Here is a 13,510-nt window from a genome sequence, read left to right on the forward strand (position 1 = left end):
AAATTATATCCTGATGAACATTTTTGTTTTGCTGCATGCAAACTCAAAGAGTGGGTAAATTAATGATCGACCATGATTGTGTTAAAACGATAGATGCCCAAAGTACAAGTCTAAATTAATGGCGCAGCAGAGCCTTGCAGCTACCAATAGCTAGCGTTCTAGTGCAGAGCGAACTACTAAGTAGTAGCAACACTCAGTGAACAAGTGTTACTACACACTCTTCTGAAAAGGCTGCAATGTAAGCAAAACTAGGCATAACTCGAGAACGAAGCATTATTTTACAAATCCACGAATCAATATCCAAGAAAACATTACTAGAAGCCTATAAAAACTCTTACTTGCACTTGATTCATCCTTGCGCAGCTGTAGCAGTCTACACACACACGCAGACACACAAACACACTACCGTATACCTCACTTGCGCATGCGCACTGAAGCTTAAGACATGACTCTGTAACATAAACACACAGTATAGGGACTGTATGACATCAAGGGCATATAAATAGAAGTGGGCATGCAACTCACTATCTATCCTAGGTACTCGGTAAAATTCATATCAGAGACTAGATGGGTGTGGCCCGCCTCCAAAAAGGGAGACGGGTTGCAGCCCTATCTAGCATTCGTTCTTACTGCAGAAAAACATGCAGCACCAATCAGATTGCAGACTGCCTACATTACATAAGCAGTTTGCATTCAGGAATGCATATGCACCAATCAGATTGTATAACCCTTACGTAATGCATTTTTGTTAGCTTCCCAGCCCCTCCCCTCTCTGCAGCAAGCTGAGCTTTGTGGTTAGAGGCGCGGCTAATATTAATGATTTCATAGTTAGTACGCGATGCAGCAGAACGAATGCTAGATAGGGCTGCAACCCGTCTCCCTTTTTGGAGGCGGGCCACGCCCATCTAATCAGAGACAGGATACAATAACTAGAATCCAGACATGTACTGGCAAAAGTTAATGGTTCGCTCTGCACCTAAAAATAGTAACCACAAGAATTTTGCTGAGTCTGAGAATATCGTGTAGAGGGTATAAACTTTCGCGTTGACCATTAGAAAGGTTTTCGCGGAATAGCAGCCTGTGACCTTCAGGGCCACCGTACTTTATGCAGCATGCAACATGGTATCATGATAATTAATTATGCACCTGTAATTATAACGTATGGAGGGAAATTTTCGCTATTTGGCTCCACAGCCCTCAGCAGAAATGTTCGTGGGTTCTGATATTCGCGGTTCAATGCCAGGAAACCACACCCACCAATAACTTTGCATATGGAAATACTCTGCGTGGGAGTTTATCCAGTTTTTAATTTTTGCGTTACTACTCTGCCCTCGAAAAACGCGAAATTTTGCACCCCACGAAAATGTCCCGCTATACGGTAACTGATATTTCATTTTGGGAAGATCACCTGACATATTGAGCCATGCCAACTTAGTAATAGCACCATCAGCAATAAAGTGAAGGCAATCAGGAGACGTACTGCATGGTAACTACATTTCATTTGTTAACAGGTATTATGCTAACTCTGTTGTGGGTCCACCAACCTACACCCTCAACACCAATCACCACTCCCCCTCACTGATGTCCACCATAAAATCTACCTCTACTGCACTGCACGAATACACATGCACCCTTGCAGGCCAGGTCCTCTGTAACCACTCCCTAAACCCTCACTGATGTCCACCATAAAATCTACCTCTACTGCACTGCACAAATACACACCCTTGCAGGCCAGGTCCTCTGTAACCACTCCCTAAACCCTCACTGATGTCCACCATAAAATCTACCTCTACTGCACTGCACGAATACACACCCTTGCAGGCCAGGTCCTCTGTAGCCTCGAGACCACGCCGATTAAAATACGAATTTTAATCGGCCTGGTCTCGAGGCTAGGAGGTCCTCTGTAACCACTCCCTAAACCCTCACTGATGTCCACCATAAAATCTACCTCTACTGCACGAATACACACCCTTGCAGGCCAGGTCCTCTGTAACCTTATTATAGACAAGATCAACCAACTAACTCTGCAGCTTGACACCTTAGACGTAGGTCACGCTCATGTCATGCAGAAGCTATAATTAAGCTATGACTTTAAGGTATAATTATAAACATGCACATAGAAGACAAGAGTACTTTAATTACCAAATGCTGTCTACATCAGCCATGTACCATGCATGCATGGCATGACGCCCAACAGGGTACGATTGCATTTAGGTCTTGTAACTCTTTTGTCTTGAACATGAATAATTATAATCTATCTCTAAGTAATATATAGCTATAATGATAAAAAATGTTATGTTATCTGTTACTATAGTTCGATTTACTTTCGAAGATGTATGACAGGTGTTTACTCAGACAGTATGATTACAAGTGTTCCTATACTACGGCAGTGTATAGGTGATTAGGTGTGTTGGGTAAGCCATGTCTAGCTTGTATATAACGAATATGTCACTACCACCGCTATGATGAGCACTGACAGAATCGTAGCGTTTGTTTGAGCCTGGTTTAAGTGGTGGCATCGTAAGTGATTTGTCCTCCTTGTCTATCCAGCATGTCTCACCAGTTAGAACAGAAGCGAGAAAAATTTGTTTGTGACCATTCTGGTCTTTGTAACTGAAATGATTTGAAAAACTAGCTTTTACAGCAAAATACGCTCCCTTTCCCCACAGTCCACCATCAGAGAACCGAAAGTCAAACCCTTCATCCGATTCATAGATCTTCACTGGTGGTGTTTTAAGACTACCATGGAACAGCTTCTTTTCGTTTAAAGGTTTGCCTTTCTTTTGCATTTTTTTCATTGTATGTGCATATTCGTCATACATAGTCTTATTTTCAATCCTGTCGATGGAAATAAGAGCTGCTTGTGGCATTGTGGCATGAAATAAATAATCAATGTCATTCCATTCTTCACTTGATCGATATACTTCTGATTTAAAAACGTTAGGGGTCAAAGCCCATGTAGGGGGATATTGAATGCATTTGGCATCTGGTAATGTTCGAAGAGCAGCTGCAGGTACTATTCGTGGAGCAGCCATTCTAGTGGCCTGGCTGTGTAGGCGTGCCAAGAGTAACACTCCACTATGTATTTTATTATGAAGTTTTATGCTAGCTCTCTTGGCAGCGTCTGGATCAATGAAGTTGATGTATGCGTAAGGTGGGTTACCATCAGTAACAACACGCAGAGACATAATTTCACCATATGGATGAAACAAAAGGCGTAACTCTTCCTTGTTTAGCTGTCCACTCATCATGCTAACTTTAACGGTGTTAGGTTCTGGGGTGATGAGAGAGGTTTGCACAGGGATTTGAGTGCTGTCTATTGGCCCTGAGTGCCTATACACATGAATAAGAAATCCTTCAACTTTCTGATTTCTATCCCTGTATGCAGCAGAAGCTGCTTCACTTGTTTTGAAGGTGACATAGGTGCCATGACTGAGAGTTGTTTGCTGAGGATTGAAATACGGTTGTGAAATGCAAAATACCTCACCAAATCGAGAAAAGTGTTGTCGCAAGTAGTCTGATTTTATATTTCCAAACATCAAAACCTTGATAGATCTACAGTCAGAATAGTGAGGCAGAGTTGCCATAATCCTGATTCAGAACTCTATAATAATGTATAATTATACTGTACTGTGTAGCTGGCTTGGAATAACTTCTTTGGTATGATTCAGCAAATTCTCGAAATATGAATACTTCAGAATAGTATTCATATCTATCTATCTGTCCCATGGCCATATATAGATCTAGACGTGACATTGTCATATCAGGAGTACATGAATATTCATGTACTCCTGGTAATACTGCTACACTTACCATTTGAATGGCTGCCCTATTGGCAGTAAAGTGCATGAAATACGTAGCGAAATTCACAAAGTTAATCCCTCGAAAATGACCAGCTAGGTGAGTATCACCGTGTGGTACTAAGTAAATAGTCAGTAAGTCACATACATACATACTGTACATACATGTTAGAACACCTAATGTGGTCCACGAGTAGAGGAGGTTTGCCACGCGTCATCATACACGTGACATTCCTAACGTTTTCTGCTCACGTTATCGTAGATACTGAACAACTGTAAAAGTTATGGCTATCTTGCTTTACTGAGTGTCAGAATGGAGGGAATCTCTGGAGATCGGGTTGGTTAATGAAAGCTCTATATTCGAAGTAGCCAAATTAAGAGTCATGCACATAATGCTAGGCATACCTTATAATTGTTATGTAAGCTACTACAGAGATATATATGAGCATGTACTCCTCGTGTTACTGATAATGTAATTATTACCGTGTACGTAGCACTTAATGTTCGAGGTGTTTAATTTTCGCTGTTTTCAAGGGTTATAGTAATCGGTCATGAAAATTGTTCCACAAACATATTATATACATGTACATGTAGTAACGGCGGATGCAATGTGCACTGACATACTGCATAGCGCGAATTATTTAACGAAACAGCAATTCCACGAAATAACCGTGGCCCTTACCTTGAATCTAATGACTAATTTTGCGGGTTCTTGTCTCGAGGATAATGATTGAAGGATAATGAATCATTCTGCTCTCTATTTAAGGATAATCCAACTACACGCAAAACGTCATATCCAGCCATAATAAACATTGAAAACCTAGTTTAGGGCAGCCAGCACTGGCCAGTATACGGAATAGCGAGTGGTCATGCAGTAAACATCTAGCTAGCAATCCGTGCCAAACCAAATGGCCGGTATATCGAGGTGGCCCTACTTCAGAGAGCAATAGCGAGAGTCTACTGTTATGATGAATCACTATACCACATACTTCTTCTAAATAAGGCGCCGCTTTTTTAATAATTACGCTTTCGAGGCAGTGTATGCAAAAGCAAGAAATAGCCAATGAATTTATATGGTGCCTTATGGGAGAAATATCCAGGTGGCGCCTTATTAGAAGGGGGCGTCTTCTCACTAATCCAGCTCTCTGATTTACGGTCACCTTGCTATTCCGACAATATTTTTTGAATGGCGCATAATACGGCCGGACCCGACATTATGGGCGTGGTTTTTGCAAATAAGAGAGCATGATGATTCATTATCCTCGAGACAGAATCGCTAAATGAGCTATTGGGTTGAGGCTACCTAGACTAACGAGAGTCCACTGCATGTATACATGTACTTGTGAATATACAGGCATCCATCTAAAGAATGGTAAGACAGTATGACCACCTCAAGTCATACAATGGTTATCTTTTGTTGTACAATATTGTCATGAATCAGCAAATGTCCTATCACAAAAGGATTCATAACTACAATTCCTAGAAAGAAAAATAAACCCTATCAAATACATGTATATCTCACGATTTTCCATAACAACCACACCAGTTCCAATCACTGCTCCTTCTTGGACTTTTTCTTCTTGCCAGTTTGTCCAGCAGGTGATTTCTTTATGTTAGAATTTGTGCCAGCACTTGAGGTAGTTTTGCCGGGTGGGGAGCTCCACTTGATGGTGAATAGTATAAACAGGGCCAGATTAATGAAGTGCACTGGCATGCACACAAGGCAGATCATCTCCAATATGTAAAAGAGAATGTAGACCAGATAGACTGAGGTGAGGCAGGCGAAGGAAGTGATCATGACCGCCAGGAAGGTTATCGTTCGTGACGGAATAAAACCTGTGGGGTACAGACATAACACAATTAATTATGTTTACCAGGGCCAGGCCGTAATAGATCATCGAAAAATGTGTGTAGAATATAGGGGGGAGGGGCATGTGGCCAAGGGACCAACCGCCAACCATGCAGTAAATTACTAGGGAGGTCTATCTGTAATCCTTTCACTGCCTCTTAGACATAATTTTCAATGCGGAGGTCCTTCATTTGTTTGCAACCTACCCAGTACGAGCATAACTGGAAAGAAGAGCAGTCCTCCATAAGAGTTGGGGATGTTGAGAGGGTGATCCTCCCCCAGCAAGTCGCCAACTATTCCCATACCCCTAGAGTATCTGAGGGAATGAAAAAGGGGCTTTCACCATTACACTGTATTAATTAAGCAATTGCAAAATACCCCGCTCATTTGGACATTTTGCCGAATTTAATTATGGTACCGTGCACCGAGTATACAGGTTTTCGCTGATTAGGTATGCAGGGTGTCATACAGGATTTTGAAGTAGAGGGGGAAATGAGAAAAGTAACCAGAAAATGTTGCTAAAAAAAGGTCAACTGTTATTTCAATACCCAGCTATGGACACTCAGTCATGATTGAAAGGGGGGAGGGAAATTGGAGCTAGGGGGGATATCCCCCCTTTCCCCCCCCCGTATGACACCCTGGTATGTATATATACCACGAACATTTATACACACTGGAAAAAGGCTGCTATTCCACGACAATTAAATCCGTGAAAATCTTTCTAATGGTATATTTGTGAATTCAAAGTACACTTGCTATTCGGTACATTCTCTAATTATAGTACACAAAAAATGAATTCAATATTACAATTGGTGCTAATAGAACATAATATTTAGTGTTTCAATTAAAGCGGGGGCATAAAAATTATGGTAAAAAGAGTGACTTTGGAGATTTCCTAAAATTGAGTGTGGTAGTTTAGCAACGACACAGAATTTGCTATACAATTAGAGTATCTCTCTGTAAATTATGCTCTTGACTGGCTAGTTAGCACTACCGTATAGCAGGTAATTTTCGGGGGATAAAATATTCGTGGTTGAGTAGTATTTAGTCATTTCGTGGATAATATTTTCGTGGTTGCTGCTTGCACTGCAGGTAAAGATCGATATTGCTGAACCACGATTGATGGTTCATTTGCAATCATTCGCTACCGTATAGCAGGTAATTTTTATACGAACAACCATTTAAATATTTAATTTTCGTACACCTCGGGGATAGTGACGTTGAATCTGCGTTAAATCTATTGCAGTAGAATAATTTCAATTTTCATATGATGCTCTTCAATATGAAATATACGAACATTTCCACCATACGAAAATAACCCGCTATACGGTATTAAAGCATACAATTCCAATTTGTAGATGGTACTCAATTAGAACAGAAATTTCAAGGTTGGTGCTAATATTAAAGCGGTGCGGTAATTAGAAAGGATATTTACTTTGATGTGACAACCTTGCTACAGGAAATTTTCTCATCCAGGTCACAGGTTGCTTGGTAGTCGTTGTTTTCGGACTTCATGTGCTCGATGTGGATGGCATAGTAGGAGAGAGCTACTCCACCCACACAAAACAAGGCTATTGTCAACGACAACAATCCAGACCCCATGCTAGTGTGTGCATAAGTGTGGGTCCGGGTATATATGTCATATACGGTGTATCGACAGTTAAGTTGCCAACATTCATAGATTATGCCAGCCTATGGAATAATAATGATACTGTGCAGTCTACCTTGATGGTTAAATGAGTCTTCAGCAAGACTTGATGGCTGTGACTATAAAACAACTGCAACACTGGACTGGACAAACAACTTAACTCGCAAGAGCAGCATGGGTGCAAAAAGTACAAAGGGGTTTGACCCTGGATGACATAACATGATTTGATGTTAACTAAAGGGAATTCCCCTGGGAAATGCCAGATAGAGTATTAAGTAACACGAAGTAGTTACTATATCTATGCACGAATCCTCTCTTCTAGCTAGCTACTGCGTACCGTACCGGTGGTGCTGTGTGCTCAAATCTACGATTTAAGGATCAGTCTTATAAATTGACTACATCTATGGCCTCTAGAGCTAGAGGCAGACGTAGTGCTAGTGCAGGCTACAGGTAAAATAATAATTTATGTAGACTCTGTACCCCATGTAGAGATCTGTTTAATAGCTGTATAAAGCAAGCGTGTTAATTTTGGATAATCCTGATTTTATTCTATATAGGCATTCAGTCGAACAAGCCAGAACATATCGAAAACCAACATATGGAGTGAAAGTGAGTAACATTCCGTCAAACTATCTGACAACATCACTCCAAGATCTGTTTTGCACGTGTGGGAGTTGCGATGTAGTACTTGGGGACAGCAGCATATCTGCAAAGTTTCAATCGCAGCACTATTATGCATACGTCAATTTTGATTCTCTTGAGAATGCTAGGCTAGCTGTGTCGAAATTGAATGGCCATCTCGTCAATGGAAGTACTCTCAGCGTGAAAATTCAGGGATCTGGATCTGCAGTCGTCAGTAATGGTCAACCCTCAAGCATTGCTACTACTATCTCAACGGTTTGTACTGTAAAGGTCACCAACATCTCAAAGATCGTCACTGAGAGTAACCTTAGGGAGATATTCAGTTTTTCCAACAGTGTTCCATTAGCTAGTGTAAAGCTGAACCAAATATCATCAAATTCACACAATTTTGCCTACGTTAACTACCACAGCCATGTTGATGCTGACAGAGCAGTCATTGAGCTTAATGGGTGTTCTACGAAATGTGGTTCAAAGCTCCAGGTGAAGCATCACAGACAATCTGCCATACAGCCTCCTGTGACCACTGAAGCTGCTGTAGGTGGTACTGTGAGTCAATGCACAGTCAAGGTGTTGATAACACAAGGATCAACATCTTCGAGTGAGTTATACAGTTATTTCACCAACTTTGGTGAATTAAAGGATGAGCCAAAAATCAGACAAGGTGATCCAAACTTTGCCTATATTAACTTTAAGTCGGAAAACAGTGCAATGAATGTTGCTCAATATCCTAGTCATGAAATCGGACCTGGTGTTACAGTCAAAATCCGCCTATCGAAAACTTCTTCTAGTCAACCAGTGATGGCAGTCACAGTCCCACCACGTGTACATGCTCCATTGTTTGTACCAAAGCATATCCCTTGCAATGCAGTCATTTCCAGTATTTTGACATCTTCTGTTGAGTATGCTCAGTACAGGAACTCTATAGCACCAGTTTCTTTGATCTGTGATAAAAATGGTGATGGTGTTGTGCTTTTTGGGGAAAGTGTGAATCTACCTTCAGCCGAATCTGTCATCACGTCTCTTATTGAAAAACTACAACGTCAGCTTAATGATAAGGTGTTGGAGCTACCTTGCATGTATGTACCTGCCTTCTCAAACCCAGCATTAGTGAGCAGCCTTGCCGAAATTGAGCAAAATTGTATGGTACAGCTTCAGGTACAATATGGATCTACATGTACGAAGGATGTTAAGTCCTTTTCAACCATGGTTTCTAGCAAGTTAGTAAGTCACGCAGCAGCTGCTGAAGTATCTTCTTTCGGTATAGCACTTTATCAAAAAAAATCAACTAGTGGTGCGAGTAACCCGCCAGTCTCCTATGTTTGGTCTTGGAAAGATGATCACCATGTTTACACACAGTATGACTCAGTGTCTTCCACTAAGATTAGTGAGCATTATAATTCTTCACCACAAGGTTCACTACATCTGACCATAGTGACCAAACTCGGTTCCACCTCTTACGTAGTGGATTTTGCAACCATGAAGCAAACAAATCTAGAGACTGGTCACATTCGAAAGATCAAAAAATCATCTTTAGAGAATCCAGACTCTCTGACTTGGTTCTACGAAGATGATTCCAAAAAAATGGCTCCTTATTCAGCCTCAGAATGTGTGCAAATTGAAGAGATGTATCTTTCCAGCAAACCGTCTGACCTTGTGATCAATGGTAAAGTGTACACATTTGATTTTACAACGCTGAAACAGATCAACAAAAACACCTTATATGAACGCAAGATCGAACGGAATGCTCCTCACCTTAAGCCCATGAAAGAATCGTTTTTCAATTTACAAATCGAAGGCTTGCAACAAAATATCGTCATAGCAGAGAAAATGCTTAAAGAGGAATTAGACAAAGCTGTTGTCGAAAAAATTCATGTGTTACCAACAACCACAGACAATGCTTTTCAAACCGAGGTAATGACCACTCTTCAGAAGTACTTTGTGTTAGCAAGCGTTGTTGGAGACACTGTTCAAGTACGAGGCGTACAAGGATATGTAGAAAAAGTGATGCTGATAGTACGGGAGAAAACACTGGATTTCGAAAAGGAATGCTTAGCTCGAGCATCATCTACCCCACATAGTGCGTCTGTGCCAAGCAACTGGGAGGTACAGACAGACAAGTTTGCTCTGAAAGAAGTACTTCATTCCAGTTCAGAGTGGACTGAAATTGAAAACAGATTCCACAAAACCCTGCCAAGCACAGGTATTGTCTCGATTAAACGAATTCAAAACAAGTGGCTGTGGGATCGATACTCATTTGCTAAGCAACGCATGTCTGAAAGAAATGCTGGTATTGTCAACGAGCAAATGCTCTTCCATGGAACACGAGAAACTCCCCCAGAAAAAATCTACAATTCTGAGCAAGGGTTCGATTTTCGTTTTTCTACGAAAGGAATGTGGGGAACAGGAACGTATTTTGCTATCAATGCTAGCTATTCTCAAAGCTATTCCTATTCCACTATTCAAGGAAAACAGATGATACTAGCATCCGTTTTGACAGGTGAAACATATCGGTGCCCTCCAGATGGTTCTCTCAAGAAACCTCCAATTAAGCCACGCAAACATGGCAGTTTTGAGGATGAGCTTTTCGACAGTGTCAGTGGACAAACGAAAGGGAGTGATGTGTTCATTATTTACGACCATGAAAAAGCATATCCGTACTACCTGATTACATTCAACAGATACTGATAATGCAAAAGACTTTTATTGACTATAGCTTATTTTGTGTGTGTTGTAATGTGCATTTAGAATCTGTTTTCCTGTACTGTCACCCTAGCTGCTGTGGGAGTGTTAATCTGGAATAGGCGATATACGCATTTAAGAATTATTTCACGGCTCCTCTCGGTTATTTCTGAAGAACTGCGACAGATTCTAATCTGCATTAATCTTTAATTTAATGTATTCCTTACTCGGAGCACTTGTCAAGATAAAATAATAAACTCAATCATATTGCATTTATATGCAATATGATTGAGTTTATTATTTATGCTTATAAGCAAGTATGTACCGTATAGCGTGAAATGTTCGAGGGGCTTAATTTTCGCGGATTTCGTGGGTTAGAATTCTATACGAAAATTAAGTCCACGAAAATTGTTCTTTAATTAGAATTACCTGCTATCGTGCAAATATTTAAAGGCGTGGCTTCCGGTAAGCAGTCATTCCGCGAACATTGTGCAACGAAATGGTTTTTAGAGGCCAATCCACGAAATATAAGTGCCTCGAAAATTTCACGCTATACGGTATATAGAGTTGCTTAACAATAAAGGTATACCGTGGGACATTTTCGAGGGGCTTCGCAATCCTACACGAAAATTAATTCTACGAAAATTGTTCTTATCTGCTATAACATGCAAAGATTAAAGACGTGGCTTCTGGTAAGCAGTCAACCCACGAAATTTATTCAATAAAACTAAAATTTACACCAAAGAAAATTATACCCGCTACACACGGTACCACTTCTGACAGTATACATGTACTTGTATTATTATTTAGTATCAATAAAAATTGCCTGCTATACGGTTTAAATGTTTATATTAGTATTTGTATAATTATGAGAACAAATAAAGCGCTATAAATTAATTAAACCCCAGTGCTTGTCAATGAATGAAACTTAGAATGGCCAATAATAATAATTATTAACAATTCTACAATGTAATTGAAACACAAGCAACTAGCACTAGGCTTTAAAACAGGATAAAATGTAAACATGTCCGCACTATTGAATTAGTCAGCTGCCATTCCACTGGTTGCCCCGCCACCCTCCTGTGCCTTCATCACATCCGGCAACTCAGGAGGGTTGGAGTATGGTGTGACTGCCCCCTCCTCAAATTCAGTTTCACCTGCAAAAAACGGGCATACACATGAAAGCCACATGTGCTATGAAACCTCTTACAATGTTTGCAACTTTATTTGTAGTACATATATACCGTATAACTGGGAAATTTGGCGGGTATTATACTCGGCAAATGAACTATTTAAACTGACTTGGCGTTTCAGGCAGGGATACTACAGCAATGATGTTGTGTCCACCGGAAAATTAAATATGAATTTGGCGATCTTCGGTAAAATTCTCCAAATCAAAACACTCACCAAATTTTCCAATCACACAGTAACCATAAAAATATGCTCTGCCTACATTGCATGATTAGTACTGAACCACCATAGTATTGTCAATCATACGTGTAGGATGGAGCGAGAATTTATTGGTCAGATAGGGTACTACTGTACTAGGAGCACTACTGACATGCATTTCACAGGTGACACTTTTAAAATAATTACGATTGATTCTTTGGAGCAGGGTTTCATTTAGCATTAAAAGTTTTGGGGGGGAAGGTTTACCCACGCCACAAAATATTTGACCACTCCCACATGTGTTGACCACACCCCCTATTACATGCTAGTGCTAAATCTAGTTACATATTGCACATCATAGACAGTACTATTGTGATGATGTCATTATTATACAAACATTTTGGGGGGGAAGGTTCATCTCAGCCCCCCCCCCACTAGATGAAACCCTGTTGAAAAAATTAAGCCCTGTGGTGTTGCGTATTTAGAGGGTCACATCTAATTGGAGATAGCTCTACTTGCCTTGATTTCAGGCCGCTTATTTTCTAATGAGCTATAATCGAGGGTAGGGTGTGGCTCTTATTTACCTCCGTTTAGGATGCGGCAGACAATAAAAAATGTAATCGTAGCTACATGTAAGCTGTCGGCTACTTTTAGAGCCCAGGAAATTGCCTGAGTTCGAGAGTGTAGCATATTTGGAGGGTCGCCTTAAATCGAGGTGTTATGGTATAATAACACTCCACTGTGTTATCAATGGTAGGGCTAAATGTGCCCTAATCACGAACAAAGCAAGAACAGAGAGGGGAGGTGGATTGTTATTCAGAATGGTAACCCCATTTACCACAGAGAGTGATGGTAATGTATTGTTTGGGGACTCCTTCTTTCACCATTAAAATAATTGTGAGTGGAAACTGAGGTGCATGTGCTACTTACTAATTCTGTAAGACAGGCCAATAATTGCAGGATCTTGAGCTTTAGCGCTTTGTGCCTTGTATCCACAGTCGCCTAGTGTCTTGTTATCGTCTAGTTCGTCCTTTGAATTCATATTATACAATTTTTGATCTTCTGGTGCCTTTTTAACAATTCCTTCCAACTTCTTTTTCAAATCAATAACCTTTGTTTCCTCAGTAGCATCGAGAAAGATTGTTGACTTCTCTCGACGAATCATAAGGAACACATCCTGTGGAATTGTAAATTTAATTATCAGAATGAGAACAGGTCATCCCATATGACCATTGCTTCACTTCTACCCCAGGCTGTGATAATTATAAGACTTCCAAACAAAGCACACCCATGTTGTCTAGACGTATGTACGTATGTACTTAAAGTTTAGTTTATAGGTACTAAAATAAGCAGTTTTCTTACCATAGTGTCTCCTGTTGTACAAAGGGTACACAGCTAGGACCTTCACTGCGTCTTGTCCGCTCAGATTTCTTGACGATTGTTGAATTAGAGTGACTCAGTTAACATATAAGTTTCATTTTTCCATGCTGAACTAGTGCATCG

The 13,510-nt window shown here is 40.4% G+C and overlaps 3 protein-coding genes across 3 annotated transcripts; 1 reads left to right on the forward strand and 2 right to left on the reverse strand.

Annotated features, from left to right (window-relative positions):
• Positions 1–5,191: 5,191 nt before the first annotated feature.
• Positions 5,192–7,516, reverse strand: LOC135339945 (vitamin K epoxide reductase complex subunit 1-like). Its single transcript, XM_064536200.1, has 4 exons — positions 7,374–7,516; positions 7,085–7,252; positions 5,856–5,965; positions 5,192–5,636 (listed from the first exon to the last, which is right to left on the reverse strand). Exons 2-4 carry the CDS (start codon positions 7,249–7,251, stop codon positions 5,353–5,355), a joined length of 561 nt encoding a protein of 186 aa, XP_064392270.1. The 5' UTR covers position 7,252; positions 7,374–7,516; the 3' UTR covers positions 5,192–5,352.
• Positions 7,517–7,542: 26 nt separating this feature from the next.
• LOC135339920 (uncharacterized) lies at positions 7,543–10,772 on the forward strand. The gene is made up of 2 exons (XM_064536163.1): positions 7,543–7,747; positions 7,855–10,772. Exons 1-2 carry the CDS (start codon positions 7,701–7,703, stop codon positions 10,622–10,624), a joined length of 2,817 nt encoding a protein of 938 aa, XP_064392233.1. The 5' UTR covers positions 7,543–7,700; the 3' UTR covers positions 10,625–10,772.
• Positions 10,773–11,540: 768 nt separating this feature from the next.
• Positions 11,541–13,510, reverse strand: LOC135339948 (elongin-B-like). Its single transcript, XM_064536205.1, has 3 exons — positions 13,370–13,510; positions 12,938–13,184; positions 11,541–11,775 (listed from the first exon to the last, which is right to left on the reverse strand). The coding sequence occupies exons 1-3, from the start codon at positions 13,370–13,372 to the stop codon at positions 11,660–11,662; spliced, it is 366 nt and encodes a 121-aa protein (XP_064392275.1). The 5' UTR covers positions 13,373–13,510; the 3' UTR covers positions 11,541–11,659.

The sequence above is a fragment of the Halichondria panicea genome, chromosome 8, assembly GCF_963675165.1.
Source record: "Halichondria panicea chromosome 8, odHalPani1.1, whole genome shotgun sequence".
NCBI classification, from domain to species: domain Eukaryota; kingdom Metazoa; phylum Porifera; class Demospongiae; order Suberitida; family Halichondriidae; genus Halichondria; species Halichondria panicea.